Source organism: Corvus brachyrhynchos, unplaced genomic scaffold (assembly GCF_000691975.1).
Source record: "Corvus brachyrhynchos isolate BGI_N302 unplaced genomic scaffold, ASM69197v1 scaffold68, whole genome shotgun sequence".
Taxonomy (NCBI): Eukaryota; Metazoa; Chordata; class Aves; order Passeriformes; family Corvidae; genus Corvus; species Corvus brachyrhynchos.
The window spans coordinates 657,896-675,299 of NW_008240039.1; the positions used below are offsets into that span (position 1 = coordinate 657,896).

At 49.4% G+C, this 17,404-nt stretch overlaps 1 protein-coding gene across 1 annotated transcript in view; it reads right to left on the reverse strand.

The window, feature by feature from the left end:
- PIK3CD (phosphatidylinositol-4,5-bisphosphate 3-kinase catalytic subunit delta) overlaps positions 1-17,389 on the reverse strand; it is a 23,781-nt gene extending 6,392 nt beyond the window's left edge. The window contains exons 1-16 of the mRNA XM_017744050.1: positions 15,627-17,389; positions 11,921-11,994; positions 11,394-11,557; positions 10,539-10,767; positions 9,915-10,144; positions 8,938-9,117; positions 8,139-8,288; positions 7,757-7,846; positions 6,671-6,892; positions 3,688-3,784; positions 3,248-3,378; positions 2,576-2,635; positions 2,209-2,376; positions 1,592-1,713; positions 1,294-1,437; positions 609-708 (exon numbers count right to left, since the gene is read on the reverse strand). Coding sequence (XP_017599539.1) covers positions 609-708; positions 1,294-1,437; positions 1,592-1,713; positions 2,209-2,376; positions 2,576-2,635; positions 3,248-3,378; positions 3,688-3,784; positions 6,671-6,892; positions 7,757-7,846; positions 8,139-8,288; positions 8,938-9,117; positions 9,915-10,144; positions 10,539-10,767; positions 11,394-11,534 — 2,064 coding nt within the window. The 5' untranslated portion in view covers positions 11,535-11,557; positions 11,921-11,994; positions 15,627-17,389. The remainder of the gene's footprint in view (positions 1-608; positions 709-1,293; positions 1,438-1,591; positions 1,714-2,208; positions 2,377-2,575; positions 2,636-3,247; positions 3,379-3,687; positions 3,785-6,670; positions 6,893-7,756; positions 7,847-8,138; positions 8,289-8,937; positions 9,118-9,914; positions 10,145-10,538; positions 10,768-11,393; positions 11,558-11,920; positions 11,995-15,626) is intronic.
- Between the last annotated feature and the right edge of the window lie 15 nt (positions 17,390-17,404).

Below are 17,404 nucleotides of genomic sequence, written 5' to 3' on the forward strand. Positions count from 1 at the left end.
AGCAGGAATAAAGCACATTATCATGCACCAAAGGAAGAAGTGAGGTGCACTGGCTAGAAAAGTGAGGATGAGACCTAGAGCCCAGCCTGTCCTTCAGTGCTTCTGGGGAGTTCTGGTTGTGCAAAAGTGCTGCTCAGTCTTGAAAAGAACCAGCACTGGCTCATGGGCACAGCTTGGCTACAACTTTGTCTAGAGATGAGTCTCTCACTTCTGAATTTGGTACAGTGACCCTTGACAGGTAAGAGAGGTTTCAGAGTGGGAAAATGCCAGGAGTACCTGCACACAGCAACTGAAAGGAAGTCCCCTGCTCTGAATCAGCCAACTGCGATCAGCTCCCAGCGAACAGCACCTCACCCATCTGACCTCACAACAGCAGTGCTCTGACCATTTCAAAGCATTCTAGACACAGACTGCAGCCTGTGTGGGTGAGTAAAGGACGAGCAAGGCCACACGTGCTGGGGATCTCCAGGACACGCCAAAACCAACACAGCCCTTTACGAGGCTTTTCTTGTATTTATTACTGGTGACATTAATTTGGGAAAGCCAACAGCTGAGAACCAGCCCCAAGCAAGAGGGAAGGCAACCTTCTGGCCCAAAGCAATTTGTACCTGCTTCATCAGCACCTTCATGTGGTGGGTGCTGCCCCGGCAGTACGCTTCCAGGATCAGGCCAAACCTCAGGGAAACGGCAGGAACGTGCATTTCTGACCTGGGGAGGGAGGCAGGGAAGGAGGGAGGTTAAAGCAGTGCTGACTCACTGCAGGGAGTGACTCATGCTCCCATTCACACCAGCACCAGGAGGGGGGGACACACCAGAATATTTGGCTGCTGTTTAGATTCTTTGTAATGGGGAAGGAAAATAAATATCCCCAGCCCAGAAGGTGATGGAGGAAAACCATTGCTTGAGGTGATGAGACATCTTTCTGGGTGACTCAGTCACCAACTCCTCCTTTGAGAACATCACTTGGGGAGCAAGAACAGTTCAGAGCTTATGGCTCAGAGCTGGCACAGGGCCATGGAAACCCAAAGCAAATTCCAGCTCACATGCATGTGTGTATATATTCACAAATATATATAAATTCTAAAAACAGAACCTAACCCAAACACCACCACTACAATGACAAAAGACAAAAATAAATGAACAAAAAAACTATACTGTGTCATCCTGGAATAATTCTTATTGAGTCACCCAAGGTAAAAAGCAGCAGTTCCCACTTCACAGAGCAATGAAGGACCCAGTAAATGCTGGTTTCACTTGATTACTGAGAAAAAGCCTAAAACATTTGCTCTTCACCTCAGGTGCCAGAAGAGGAAGTGGCCGATCTTGCGGTTGGATAATGCCCTTTCCAGCAGGAACTTGGTTAATTCACAGTCTAAGTAGGATTCATACTTGAGCACCTGGACAAGCTGCAGCAGGTACTGGAACACATCATCATCCCTGTGGACAGAAAGGAAACATGAAAGACAACCTTATCTTCAGTGCCACAAGTGTACTTGTAACAGCCCTTTGTAAAGACAAGGCTGTCACTCTTGTTCACAGCCCTGAGCAGAAATAGAAAGGGCGCTGCCTCTCCCCGGGGGCCAACACTTACGTCAGCTTCTTCAGGGAGTTGATAGCAAAGGAACCAACATAACGGTCAGGAAAGCTGAAATCCAGCAGCTCCAAGGCATTCAGGACAGGCAACTCTGGCCAGGTCTGAAGCAGGGAAATCATCTGGAATGACCAAAAAGAAAATAGCAGAAAGAAGGAACAAGGTTTTTATGACAATGGATGTGAATCTGAAGTTCTACTGATGAAAGAGCAGCTCCTTATGAGGGGGTCACTATTTATAGATGCCTCACAGCAAGTTTGCAGATACCAGGTCAAAAACTGATCCCTTGAGGTGGCTTGTGCTGATCTCTCACTACCATTTAAGAATATTCAATCCAGATCTCTTTTTTCCCATTAATTAAACAGATTTTTTTTTTTTGCCTCCAGTTTCTTGAAGGGATAAACAAGACCTTGCTGGCCAGTAATGAATCTGGGACAGCCCACAGAGCCAAACAGAGCCCAGAAGAATGAGACCTCAGCTGGTACCAGCTGGGAACTTCCCTGAGAAAACTGTGAAACATCCCCTGCTCAGCTGGGCTCCCAAACACAGCACAGGAATGTGGACACTGAAAGATGGATCAGAAAGGGAGCCCTGGCTGCCAGCCCCAACATCCTCACCTGGGCAACATCCTCATGCTTGTTCCATTTGGTGATGATGAGCAGCTTGGCCAGAGCCTGTGGGTACTGGTCACGGATGTCGTATCTCATCTTCCATACCAGGTCCTTCTCGTGCTCGTACAGCTCCGTGTGGCTCCTCCGCTCCAGGATCTCCTTCAGCTGCAACTTCTGCTCACAGCAAGCACAGGAAAGAGCAGACACAGGGCTCAGTCCCAACCACAGGACTTGCTCAGCTCAGGGAGACCCTGCAGGACTGGGGCATGACCCAGTTTGGTGAAAAATGCTGGGGGTGGGGCATAAGGTGGAAACAACTTGGTCCATGAAACCAGGCTTGCAGGCAGCTGAAAACGGATGCCAGAAGACTCACCTCCTCAGAATCTTCTGGTGCAGCTCGGGGTTGTTCTCCATTCCTCCCCAACTCCAGCAGCTGGGACACAAATAAAGAGTCTGAGAAAGGCTCCTCAGTTCCTCTGTAATTGCAGCTCACCATCACTTCAGGCATTTGTGCTGCATTGGAGATCAGCCACTTGCCACCTCTGCTTGGGCTCCCCCTTCTCCCTGGCACAGCCTGTTCCAGCCTCTGAGCCACCCCTGCCTCGTTGGGAGCACAGACATGTCTCTGGCAGAGCAGATCCCCTTTCTTCCCTGTAACAGGCACATTTCTTCTTCCAGTTGTCTGGCCAGTTGCAGTGACAGATGGAAAATCTCCACCCCACACAGCATGTTACCACTCTGCTGAAAGGGAGGGAGCTGCCTACTTTCACTCATTTCCCCTTTATTCCTCTTCCTTCCTACAGAGCCTAATGCAGTTTGAAGGCAGCTCAGTTAAACCCATTTTTTAAACAAGTGCTCATCTATGAGAGCAGCTTTACCTCAGTAATTCACAGCTTGGAAAAGTTTTCACTCAAAGGTCCAACAATATCTATTCATCAAGTTTGCTTGCAGCCAGTCCCTGTCAATGGCTGCCCCAGAGCTTCCCTACTGGAAGGGACAGTGAGGGAATTCCTGTGCCTCCCAGAAAAGTGTCCCTGTGCCCCACCTGCTCAAAGGACGGGTAATACACAGGATGTGCTGCCACGCTGGGGAAGCAGATGACCAAGGCTGCTGCACTCTCCGTGTTGGGGTTGCACTGCACTGTGCCCATGGGGTTCAGAAGTTCCCCTTTCTCATCTGAAAAACAAAGTACATAAAACCCATGAGCCCAAATCTTGCGAAGCTTTGGTGCAGAAAGCAGAGCAGAGACCGTCCCTGGGCACTGCCTGGCCGCAAGCACTTCACCTTCCTGAGCTCTCCCCAGTGAGGGGCATGTGACATCCTTAGGTGAGTGGCCACCTCTCAGGTCACATGTGCAAAGCCAAGCTCAACAAAGCCCTGTCTTGGCAGGGCTCCAGCTGCCATCACAGGACAGAGCAGTGACCACTCCACTTGCTGGTGCAGACTAAGGATGCCAAAGGACAGCAGCTCCCTCTCCTGCCATACCTGGGAAGGAGGACCACATGTGCAGGCAGCACTCCCCCGTTTTCAGCTGGTCCTTGTAGTCGAAGAGCATCACATTGACCCAGGCGATGGGACAGTCCTGCGGGAAGACAGCGCTCGTGGGGAGCTGCACCTGCCCAGCTGGAGCAGGGGAACAGAAGGACTAACGAGAGAGATCCCCTTGCAAAGGGACATCCTGTCTGCTGACCTGCTGAGCTCTCTAAATTAAGAGTACAAGATGGCATCGGGCATTTGCCAAAACCTGGGGTCTTTTGTGTAGTGCTAAATGGCACCAAACACTCCCCACAAATGTGCCTAAAACTTCACCACCTGATATTTGGCATAGCTGAAGAATCTCTAAGTTTCCAATAAGGCCTTACTACTGTACACTCAGTATTTTAGGAAGCTGTGACATACTTCATATATTTCACAGTTTGAGGGGAAGGAGAAGAACTTTAATTTTGAAACAGGGAACGTGGAGTAGGAACGACTTTGGAAAACGAAACAAAGGATGCTAGAAATAGCTCATAATAGGAAAAAAAGGCTTGGCTCCTTTGTACAATAATAAACACTATCTATAGAAATCAAACTTTATGCTGCCAATCCCCTGCCACACCCCCAAAATAAACCCCACAAATCCAACCCAGACTCATTTTGGAGGAGGGAGACTCCAGCAAGTGAAGTGACCAGGACATGGCCAAGACAAAGAACTTGTCCCCTGCCCTCACCCAGCTCCCAGCCCCAGAGCAGACACACATTCCATGAGTGACCTAAGCTTTCCAGGTTCCCCAAATGGAACACTTTACCTCATACAACAGCACTCAGAGCTCAGATCACACCAAGGCTCAAGCACAGAAACTGAGTGTAAAAGGGGTTACGTGGCAGAGATTCTGCACCGATGCAGCCACAAACAGTGTCACGTTTGAAGGAACCACAGTGAGACATCTGGTTCCACTGGGGCATACCAGACAATGCAGCCTTACCCCACAGGTCAGGCACTTGGTGGAGGTAACAGAGACCCCATTTCCCTCTAACGTGACAAAATGAGTCACTTCCAAGCAGCCTCTCGCAAACCTTGGAGCTGATTTGATTACTCCAAGTACCTTCAGTAAAATCCCGTTTGACACATCAACTTCCAGATCACAGGGAAAAGCCAAACAAAACACCACTGCCAGCAATAACCTTTTCTAACAGTGTAAATGACATCTAACCACAGCTGAAAGCCTGCCAAAACACAAGGCAAGATTTCTGGTGGATAAGGTCCAGAAAAACAAGGATCCAGCATTCTGAAGACAGACATCTCCTGCTTGATTTAGAGAAACACTGAAAGCCAACCCTCTGGGTGACATTAACCCTCTGACTCATCCAGTCAGCCTGCAAACATGCCTGATTTTGTGGTAGTAAATGATTTAGTCCCACCTATCTGCTCTGGACAGTCTGCATAAAAACAACATATATGGAATTAACCTCCGAGTAAGGAAAAAAATTAACAATCAAAACAAACAAACGAAATATCAGAGTGCATTCTGACTGTAACCTGCCCTTACCAACCATTTGAAATGATTTCTGGCTTCTTCACTCAGAGCTGTAGCTCACCACGGGGAAAAATTCTTTTGCAGTGCTCAGCTCTAGTGAATGTTGTGATTTTATACTAAAAGTTCATCAGAATGCATCCACCTTTCCCCAGCACCAGAACACACATGAATAAGATCCTCTTAACAACTCAGCTAAACAGACTGGTTGTGTTTTGTCAATCAGAACAGCAAGATTTCCTTCTGACTGCTTCAAAACAGAAAATTATTCCAGTGTGACCACAAACATCCAGCCTGTGGATGAATCAGATCTTCTGTCCAACAAAAACCTCCAGCAGGAGCTGGGGTTCTGCTATTCTTAAATAAAAAAGAAACCCAACAATAAAACTGTTAATCCTGGTCCTGGCCTCAAAATGTTTCCAGTCTGAAGTCTTCAACCCAGAAATTGGTCCCCACAAGCAGGATTCATGAGCTGGCTGTTGCTCCCAGACATGACTGCACAGTAACCCTGAGAACTCCACTGATGTCAGCACAACAACGCTCAGTGAACCTCCCAACAGTGAGGAGGAGTGAGCAGAACTGAAATCTTCTCTATCACACTCATCAGTGCCTCATTCCTCTGCACTCTAGTACAGATGGCATGAGTAATCCTCTCCTTAAGGCACGAGAACAGTGTCTTTGTGGTCACAGAAACAATAATTTGCAGAGGAACAAATGCCTTTGCTGCTCATAAAGAAAAGTCTCACATGCGAAGAGCTTGAGGCTTAAGTTACAGCTCTGGGAAACCAGCAATTCAATTAATTACAGGCTGCACTTGGATCTCCTTTTAGTTACTAAATCGTTAATGGGCTAGAAGTTCTGGAATAGAGCTGAGGAAAGTGAGAAATATCACTACCTCTGATTAAGATGCTCAAATCAAGAGCTTCCAAAGTGATTTAACACTTTCTATGCTCAGTTTGCAACACCTGAACACTAACCTTGAAGAATCTGCACTTTCACTTTACGTTGTCTAAAGCTTTGCCATAACCAGTGTTAACATTCCTCAGTTTATTCCCCTTCCCTGGCTGGTAATTTGCTGCACTGGGGATTTGCAGGAAAGACCTTGTTAGAAAGAAAATGCAACACAGGTGGTGGTTTAACCTCAACTACAAAACAAGGAAGTTGCGGAACAGTGAAACAGGGACACCAACACAAGTGATTCCTCTTTAGGTCCAGTCAGATGCTGGGTATGTTTCTTAATGGTTTTTCTTGAGAAGAAATTACATATAAACAGCCTTTCTCACAGGCAGCCACTCCTCAGCTTCCTGTTCCTGTTGAAGAAGTTACTGGCCATTACTCTGTAAGCTTTTGTTAACATAAAGCTCTCTGAAAGCAAAGGGCACTTGGTTCAGAATCATGTCCTGTGCTCTGCAGCCCTGGCCTGCCTGGCTCAGCCCCAGGCTGGCTTCACTTACAGCTTTCTTGGACTTCTTCTTGGTGGAACGAGCCTTCTTGGCCTTCTCGATGACGGCATAGAGGGCGAAGCAGAGCCGGGCCATGCGGGGCAGGTCACAGATGTTGATGTCGAAGTCCAGCCGCTGCTTCCACACCGGCTCCGAGCACACGTTCACCTCCGAGCTCGACACTGTCTTGCACAGCATCTCATTGCCATGGAACAGACCTGCCTGCACCACCAGCTGAGGGCAGGAAAAATAAGAGGACACCATGTCAGCAGAGTTGTGTGCGGCCCCCCAGCCGCTGCTTCCACACCGGCTCCGAGCACACGTTCACCTCCGAGCTCGACACTGTCTTGCACAGCATCTCATTGCCATGGAACAGACCTGCCTGCACCACCAGCTGAGGGCAGGAAAAATAAGAGGACACCATGAATCCACAGGGGCTTGCCTTGTTCGCTGAAGACACATCACTGGAAGAGGAATGGGACAGGGCAGCCGCTCCCCTGAACAGGGTGTCCTGCTCCCATCTCTTTCCTGATCCATTGAGATCCAGTTCCCTTCTCTCTCTCTTTACTCTGCTTCAGTAGGTGCATTGTTACCTTCTCACTTCATGCAGACTTGCATATTGAATAATGCAACACATTCTTGCCCAGTTTCCTTCCTTTCCCAAAGAGCAGCTGTTCCCCTTCTCCTCATTTTCCTGCTCCCCCTTCATGGCAAACACCCTGCACATCCCAGGGCTCTGCTGCCTCCTGCTTTCTGCCTTCCCTTTGCCAGTCACCACCTCTCCCATCACTCTCTCCTCAGAGCTGGGTTTCCCCTGCTCTGCTGCTCAGCTTCCCTGCCCAGCACTGTACAATGCCATTACCTCAGGGCAGCAGCTCTGTCTGCTGTGCAGCAGCTTTTCTAATGCTGGGCTGCTGGCCGGCCACTTCCCTCCCCATTCCTGTTGTGCTGCAGTTCAGAAACTGCCCAAAGGCTGAATGAAGCCCCACAGGAGCAGGTGAGATCATGCTGTCAGCCACCACTGTCCTCCCCACACAAACGAGAGGGATGTGACTGGGAAAGCCAAAGTACAAACCCCCAGAGTGAGCCAGTACCCACCTTCATTCTCTCATCTGCATTGACCTTGCTGCCTTGCACCAGCTCGATGTAGAAAGGCTGCTCTAAGGACCAGAGAGAGCCATAGTTCGGCTGGAAAGAAAAAAGGGTTCTAATCAGAAATAGATGCAACAAAGGCCTCTCAAGCCAGCACCAGAACTCATCTCCCATTCCATGCTTTTTGCTCCCACAGAAAAGAGCAAGAGGCCTGGGACAACCAGGGAAGCTGTGGAGGGGCTGGAAGGCTGGCTGGGAATTCCCATCTTAGACCCCAGCTAGGAACCTGTCCTGAGAAGGGCAGGGAGAACCCACTTGCTGTTCCCAGCCAAGATCAGCACGTCCACCAACAAACGAGCCCAGGGTGACCCCAGGGGTCCCCTTTTACCTTTTTCTTGGGGAGTGGAGGGGGCTTGGAGGCCGCCTTTGGGGGGCTGGCGATGCAGTTGGTCTGCTCGTCCCTCATGGCAATGATGGCAGAGGAGTGCACCATGGTCAGGTGGGGGGTCAGGCCCCGCTGCAGGCAGCTGCGGATGTGCTGAGAGGGGACAGGGTCAGCCAGGGCCACCCGGCCAGAGCCACCCGGGCCTGGCCAGAGCCACCGCGCCAACCAGCACCAGCCCAGGCAGGAACCCGTGCAGGGAGTCAGGGAAGGACCCAGCAACAATCGAATTCCAGTTCTCAATTATCTCCTCTTGCTTTATAAACCTGCAACTCGCTGGGCTCATGTTGCCAGAACTGAGAATATGAAGTGCCTTTTATAGCTGGCATTTCATCAATGGACTCAAATGGCTGCATTAAGGGAAAACACTGAGGAGGATTCAGCACTCTCAGCAGCAGTTTGCCCTGCCAGAGGAGCACATGACTCAGGATTGCTTGCCCAATTTTCAAGAGGAGAACCCTCAGCTCACCATACAAGCAAGCAGATACTTCCAGAACCACAGCCTCTAAATGTATTTACACAGCACTCAGCACCCAGGGACAGGCTTAGATCACTGGCCCCCCAAACATAGGGATTTTCTAGGTTGCTGGAAATACCCTTTGCCCTAAGCAGCATCCAGGTCCTGTCACTGATGTGCTGCACTCCTGTAAACAGCACTGTCTCCGTGACAACATGTCCCAGCCCACACCCCCAGCAAGGGAAGGCCATGTGGGAACAGACTCACTGATAAAGACACGACACTCACCTGGAACTGGTAGAGGGGGTAGTTCCCATAGAGATATTCACATTTCCCGTTCACCTGCAGGGTGTAGTCCTCTGGCTTCTGCACGGTCTCGTGGCGGAACACAGTAGCCTGTTTCTTAATAGCATAGCTCATCAAGGTGATGGGGAACTCCCAGGGGGAGATCTGGAACGTGAAGCTCTCCTGCAATCCCAACAACACAGCAAACTGTCAGATACCAGCAAAGGGCTGAAATGGCACAGACAGGGAACATGGAAGTGAGGAGCAGGATAGGAAGGTGCAATCACACACACATTAGCCAATGATAACTAGGGATGTTTGCTAAACTGGGCAGGAGCAAGTTTCAGCAGTGCAAGCACGAGGCTGGAAATCAGGAACTTCAGTTTAAGCAGAATCACCAGTTCACGTGGTTGCCAGTCACTAAAAACCTTCCCACTGTCATTCCACCAGCAGGCAGAGGCTGTAAGGGTCACCGTGCTCAAACACACTGCTCTGGAAGGCCCTTCTCCCGTGAGGGTGACCCTGCTCCATGCCCAGGCACAACATGCAAAACACGAACCGAGGGTACGAGGCAAGAACAGGGCCCATGGGCAGCACAGACCAGTGCCTGCAAGCAGTGTTTGCTGAGCATGAGCTGAGGCAGGCTCTTGAGCTTCCAAAGGAAAGTCAAGTACTGGATTCTATGCTCCTTTCCTACCCAAATCCAAAAAGCTTTCCACCCCATGTACGTGCAGCAACCTCAGCTTCCAGCTAACCAGCACACCCAGTGCATGTTCAGGAGGGAGAACAGCTCCCTCGGTTGGAGGCTCAGTCTCCCTCCCAACCACCACTGCATGCAAAGGAATCTGGAGAATGAAAATGAACACTGAACACATGGAAACACTGTCCAGGCACACATTATTCTGTCTGCAAACACACAGAGGCTTCCAAAGGAAAAGCACAAACCATCAAACACTGTGACAGAAAACCTTGTGCTTTACCCCGCCAGACTGGAACTTGATGTTGACAAAAATGTTCTTGGTGGGGATTTGCAAAGAGCCAGTCCCGAGGCCCTTGGCCATGGGCTCCAGCTGCAGGGGGAAGTTGTACTCCATCCACGCCGCCCAGCTGAGCTGCTGCCGCTTTGCTGCTTTCTCCTCGCAGAACTGGCACATTTTGGTGCGGAAATCACTCACCTCTGGATCCTGCACAGAGTCAAACTCGTGCAAACCTGAGTGGAGAGTAAGAGAGGAAGGCAAAATAAGCATCTGCAGCCTTTGGGGGAAACAAGCCTTTTCCTCAAACGTCTGTGAAAGAGTCTCGAGACTCCCTGAACACGTATTTAACATGTGGCCAAAGGCAGAGTCAGCCAAGCTACCAGCAGTCACTTATTTATGATGTAGAACTGCACTGACTCAACACCCCAGTGCTCTGCCAGCAGGAAGCATCACCTTCCCTGGGTCTGCACACATAGTGTTCCCTCTCTGCATCCACTGGAGACCAAACCTGCTGACGTCCCAGCGCACAAGCAGGGCTCCAGCACTGTCCCACAGGCAGCCAGGCTGTTTGGGACAGGAGCACGTTCCACCCACAGCCAGCATGCCTGCCGTGACCAGTGAACTGACCTTTCCCAATGAGCAGGCTGATCTGGGAGTTGATGACCTTCTTGACCCTGTCTCCCTCGCGAGCCACGAGGCGCAGGACGGGCAGGAAGGGCTGGATGTCACAGAGGCGGCGCTGCTCGTCCTCCAGCTCCTGCTGCTCGGCCGTCTGGTTGATGCAGGTGAACACGTAGGCCTCGGGGTCGCTGAGCATGTGGAACAGCGGCTCATACTGCGCGTGCTTCCACAGCACCTGCGGGGCAGCGCACACCGTGAGCCTCCCGCGCCGCCCCAGCCTGCCCCTGCCCTCACTCTGCTGCTGCCACCCACCACCTCTCCCTGAGCACACAGCAAAGGCAGAGCACAGCCCAAGCTCCTCACAGCACTCCTGGACCTGCAATCCCAGGCTGCTCCTCAGCCAAGTCTGGTGGCTCCAGCTCGTGCTGAACGGCTGGGTAGGTTTATTTGCAGGTGCCTTTAACTGACTTCCTTTCTTCACGCTTGCCTTTTGTTTCAAGCAATGTAAATCCCTCAACCTGAGCATTTAAATAACCCCCACCTGAATACCTCACAGTAAGCACCTGCTGCCTCTGGCCGTGTGAAACAGAGCAATTACTGACACTGGAAGCAAAATTGGGTTAAGTAACTTGCCCCCAGTAACAAGAAATCTGTGACAGGAGCCAAGAGCTTCTCAAGTCTTGTCAACACTATCCGGTTCCCAAAGATCCTTCTCTCCCTGTAGATAGCACTTTCACATGACTTCACACCCCTTTTTTCACTCTCATCCTAAGTGCCTGCTATTGGAGGCAAAACTCTGGAGCAGATGGGCCTCTGGCTGTAGCACAGACCTGTCACTAACAGCTGGTACAAGGCTGTTACCTGCTTGATGGTGCCCAGGCTGGCATTGCAGGGCACAGAGAGGTTTAAGTATATGCCTGTGGGCAGCAAAAAGTCCACCTGGATGTTTTGGTTTTCCCCCTTGGACCAGAATTCCGTAGGGCAGTAAATGCCTGGGGGCATCCTGCTCACTGCTTAGCTACCACCTGCAAGAAAAGGGAAAACAATCTGTTGATGTTGACTACACATTGTTTGCTCAGTTCTGTGCTGGACTCTGTAGGAAATTAATGTGCAAAAGAACCCAAAGAAAGGAAGGTCAGCACAGCCTTATAGCTCAGGAAAACATGGACCTTAGTAAAAATTCCACTCCAGTGCCTTTGAGCCACATGTAACTACAGCATTTGCTTCTATTTCAATGCAACCCTCTCTTAATCTCTTCTAGGCCAGAATTAACATCTACATCTGCATTTGACTAAGAAATAGGAGAATTATCTTCTCTGGAGAACAGAGACACTTGTCCCAATGGCTCATCTGTGACCAAGCAGCCAAGACAAACAGTAAGTTCCTACCCCTGGCTGTGTAAGGCAATCCTCAGGCCACATGCTCCAAGCTCCACTTTGTTTTTCCAGAGCTCAGTTCCAGTCTGCAAGAGGGAGAAAGAGTTGTTGCTGGTTCCAAGTATGCATGCATTTTTATACACACAAACAAATAATACTCTGCTGTACATCCCCCCTCTGCAAGTACAGAAAAATGAAGTTGAAGGCTGAGGCAATCAGAATAGGTTTGTTAATTCCATCTGCAGCCTATCCCTTGGCAGGGTGCTGCAATTTATTTTCAGTACACCCAAGGAATGCAAAGACAAGAACAAGAAGCTGAACGCTATCAGGTACAAACTGCTGTTTTCAAACACAGGATGAAACAAAAGGCATTCACCAGAAGCCTGTCAGACATTTCCTTTCTCAAAAAGGCCTGTAACAAAGTCTCCATCCACTTGCCCACAAGCAAAATACTACAGCAATAAAATCTCCAGTTTCCTGCACAGATGACAAGTGGCAGAGTGTGGTGTCCCCACGTGCTGGGAGACTCTGGAACTGTTGGCACTGGGTCCCAGCAAGAGACAGGGAAGTGGCTCTAATTCTCTCCAACCACCTCAGCAGGGAAACCAGCTCACCTCAATTCCCTCTCACCAGAATTTTTCCACCAGGTCAGCAGAGGAACATCCCAGTGGTACAGCCTGGAAGGTGCTCCACGGCCACGGCTCCAAACCCAGCCCTGCACGTGCCCTGAGCAAGTCTGTGTCCCTTACCCTCAGCCCATGAAACCAGCACAAAATTTCCCCATTCACAACTTTAAATACAGCTTTGCAGCTGTGGGTGTAGAGACTTTGAAAGAAGCTGAGCGAAGTGCTGCTAATTCCCAAACCACAAAGTCCTGCTGGCAGCTCCTCATGAGCCAGCCCTGGGCTTCAGCACAAGGAGCCCAGCATCTTATCTGCCAGGTCCTGGGAACACACCACTTCCCTGTCAGCAGTGAGGTCAGGATTCCCAGAAATATGAGCTATGTTTTATCTGTCCTGCTTCCTCAGCACACAGGCTGCATCACCCAGCCACCGGATAGAGAGACCACAAACCACACCCCCCCGGGCCTTAGCAGGGAGGGGAGCAAGGGGGAGGAGGCAGGGGTTACAAATTTGAATAAAGCAAAACAAACTGGCCTTGTTTTCTGCTCATCAACAATAAAAACAGCAAGTCTCTGCTGTATCTGCCACCTCAGCCTAAATCAGCAAACTACAACTCTACTGACCAGCAGAGACAGACACAGCAATGGCTGAGCTGCTTCCTTCTGCTGAGGATTTCTATCTGGCACCACATCCCAGAGAATATGAAGTACCTCTCTAAGCCATGAGCACTACAATGTCAGTTCAAGCTCAACACCTTGTCTTTCCAAACTCCCTGATTTAGAGGATGCAGGATTTTTCCAACAGAACCTGGAGTGAATATACCAAAGGAAGAATAATTCTGGACTTTCACCACCTCTAATACATCATTTACCAAGTCTCTCCCCTTCCTATTGCTAAATTCAGAATGCTCGACTTGTTGGAGCTCAGATCTGATGCAGTGTGGCAGTTCTTACATGAGGCAAGCTCTGCATAGATGGGTACTTTTGCACCACCTGACTTCCCTCTTCCCCTTTGCCTTGGGAAACTGAACAGAGTTCTCCAGGCTCTAACCTTGTTTGCGCTATCTTGACCCCACGTGTGTAAGTAATTACAATTCCCTTTTCTCTGGGTCATTTACCATTTATGAATAGCTGAATGCAGCATCACTCCTTTTTGGCAGGGTTTACACTACTGGAGCTGTTCGAGATATACTCTTTGTCTTTCACTGCAGCAGTCTTCAAACAAAAACCCCAACATTCTCCAATATAATTGTCCATTTTTAAAGCCTCAGCATAATCTCAGACTCTCATTCTGGTGGGCAGACACATTAGTGTTAGAAATCTCATACCATGGTAGGGTTCAGACTTGTAGGTCTGGTAGCCTGAAGTTCAAGTTAATCAATCTACACTTGACAAACTAGCTTCCTGTACAACTTGTGTATCCCTCAGAGCCAGGGCAAGCCACGGTGAGACAGAATTTTGTGTTTTACAGGGATGTAAACCCACAGAACCAACCTCAGCAGGTACCCAGGCCCCCACAGAACCCTCCTCATCAACACTGGGCTGCAGCTACCCACATTCTACAGTAAGACACTCCCGGGTCTCACCCTTCCTGCTGCAACATACCCCAAAACATCTTCTTGCTAGAATACTTCCACATTCCCCCACCCACACCTTGCTGTAACAATTCTTCCTCCCGCCAGCCACACCTCCCACAGCCCTCAAGCACCGGTTTCAGGAGCAAGGCAGGTACACGCTGCTGCCTCTTCCCAAAAGGAGGAAGGGAACTTTCCTTCCTTTCCTTTCCTGCACGCTGGATGGGGACCTCAGGGCTGGCTGTGACAATGTGAGGCACAGCCAGGCACAAAACAGGGGAGAGCCCAGCTGTGGGACGAGCTGCTGCTCCCCATGGGCTGTGCCTGCTCCCCATGGGCTGTGCCCACCGAGCTGTGGGGCCACCACAGCTGCTGCTTTCAGGCTGCAGATAAACAAACTCTGCACAGCAAGCGGTGCCTTGGACTTCTCAGACCGTGCCAGAGGAAGGGAAGCGCCACTGTCACACAACACAGGCCCCAAGGCACCAAGAACATGCCCAAGGATGGATTTCCATAGGTCCAAACACAAAGCTGTTCCACACAGTTCCCAGGGAACTCAAGTCTACTCCCCTTGTCACAGGTATTTCTGCTCTGTGGAATATTTTTTTAAGGTGAAAGTAAAATTAGGAAATTAGGAATGAAACACACATGGAGCCATTCCACACTGACTCCTGCCTCTGGTTCAGACCAGCACAAGCAGCAAAGACTCCACAATTGCTCCATAATCCCCCATTAATTTTGAGGTGTGGAATAATTTCCTGGGGAGCAATCAGAAAAGATGAATCCATTGGTACGAATCACTTCCTTAGAGTCACACATGCAATGAACCTATCATACAATGCCCAGACCTCTTCATCACTGGGCAGGAAAAGTGGTGGAGGAAAATAATCATGAGACGAAATTCCACTTTTTAGATGAAGGCAAGTCCACAACTTCCCCTGTGCCCTTTGCCTCAGTTCATTATTCTTTACTCTGCAGGAAAGCTACAGGCTGCTCTCCCCTCCTTAGGGTTTTCCCCTTGCAGTAATTAGTGTGAAGGTAATTAATGTGTATTTTTACCAAAGAGGCAGAGCTGATGTGCACACGGGACGAGTCCACGCACTAGGACAGAAATAAACCCTCAATTTTACTGGATCCCATGCAGAGAATATAGGCATGACATCAGTAATAGGAGGGAACACAGCTGAGGAATCTGAGGAAAGGTAAATTCACGAAGAGTGTCAGGGCGCAGTGGACACATCTGAAACCACCCAGGCAGTATTTAACAAGCCAGCAGCCGACATAAAACTTACTAACACAAATTTCCTCTCATGAAGTTTATCAACCACAGCTCTGGTGTTTACAACATGCAACTGCTTTGGAGAGGAAAAGGTAAAAACCAACAAAAAAATAAAAGCAGCAAGATGACACATGGAGCAGCATCCCCCAAACCTCTGTGAGGCTGCAGCATCAGACAGACACGGAAGCCCAAACACCCACAAACAAATTGCAAAATTACTAAACCCCAGGACTACCAAAATACCTCTCGAGTTTATAGGAAATGAGCAGTGCAGAGCTCACAGGTGATGTGCTGCGTGGGAGACTGCAGGAAGTCACTTTCATTGCAGGCATGGGCTTGGCTGGGGGAGGAGACCACGGGAATTTTGAAGTACACACGTGTTTGACATGGCTTTACCACACAATCAGGACACTCGGCAGACGTGAACCAGCTCGGAGCTTCCACAGCCACTTCAGTGTGTTCTGAAAGTGTTTTAAGCTCGGTCTTGATTTTTTGGTTGGGATCACAGGGTGAAACAAGTCCACACTGCAGACAAGTCAAGTCACTTGAGTGCTGACTGACAGTAAAATTAACACACAAATTGCCCTTCAAGACAGACTGGGAAATATCCTGCAGCAGGTAAGTGTGCCAAACTGCACCTGCACGTGGGAGTTTGGGACAGAGGGAGGGAGGGGGCCGCCCCCTCGCAGGGTTTGCTGGAGACTCACACCCAGCGCCAGTCACTTCATCCCACAGCAGAACCACGCTGGAGCTGCTTCCCACTGGCGTAAGCGGCAGTAACAGGTCAGACTTTGCTCTTGTGCCAACAGATGTGCTTCCTTTCCTTTCCAACTTCCAGGAGTCCCTCTGTAAAACAGGATCAGTGTCCCAGCTGTGCCACTAGGCCATCACTGTTCTCCTTCAGTTCCTGGGCAGGGTTGCACCTTCAGTACAAACCCGAGCTGCACCAGAGCTGTCTGTGCTTCCACCCTCAACACACGCACATGTGTCAAACTCAGCTCATGAACTAGGTAGGAAAACCACTCTGGACCCCTTGGAAAGGTGTGGGGAACCATTCAAGCACTGAGCAACTCCTAAAATCAAGAGCCTGGCTTTTTATCTTCCTCAAACCCTAGTTTTAGGGTTTAAATTTCCTTTACTTGGTTTACCATTATATGACTTCTACCAAATATAAAAATTAAATAAAGTTGTTTTCTTATTATCAGCTTCCATTCTGTACATTGATCTCTCCTATCCTGCCACACAGTTGCCTGCACTGATTCACTCATTCTTTCAACAGCAGTTCATTGTTCATCCAGCTCTACATACCAGACACACAGTTATGTTGCTTTGACAATGCCTTTTCTTAGAGATTTCTAAGCCCCTGATTAATCTGACTTTTACTTACACAAACCATTGGATGGATGTACATGTACCATGAACTCTCCCTGGACAAGGGATGAAAATGCCCAGACCTAACCCTTCAGGCCTCTGAGACACTACAGAGCATCCTCTTCCCTACCAGAGGCACTGATAAAAAACAGCACTTAATTAACAAAAATCAGCATCTTCTGTGCATCAAGATGTCACTGGAGAACCATGGATTTTCCCACCTTCCGTGGAAATGTTCTAGCTATGTGGAAACTACATAGGATCAAGCTTTACACAACCACTGGGGCTAAAGAATCCCTTGGCTTGGGCCCTTTCCATTATGAAATAAAGACTACTTTGAGCTTTTAGATTGTTCAATGCCCCCCTTACACACACACACACTCCCACAGAACAGGCTCGCAGGGAAAAGTAATGGAAGCAGAACTACACTAATGTGATCTGAACTGGGGATAACCTTGTTTGTGTGCAGGGCTGATGATCAAAGGGGTTGTCAGCAAGAGAAGAGATAGGAAAGCAGAATGTACATGTGGTGATAAAACCAGGCTGCAGTTTTTGGGGCTCCCAGCTCCAGGAAAGCATCAGAGCCATCTCCCATCATTCAAGCTCAGTAGAACCTTAGATCCCACCAGAAGCAGTAGCAAAAGGGAGGG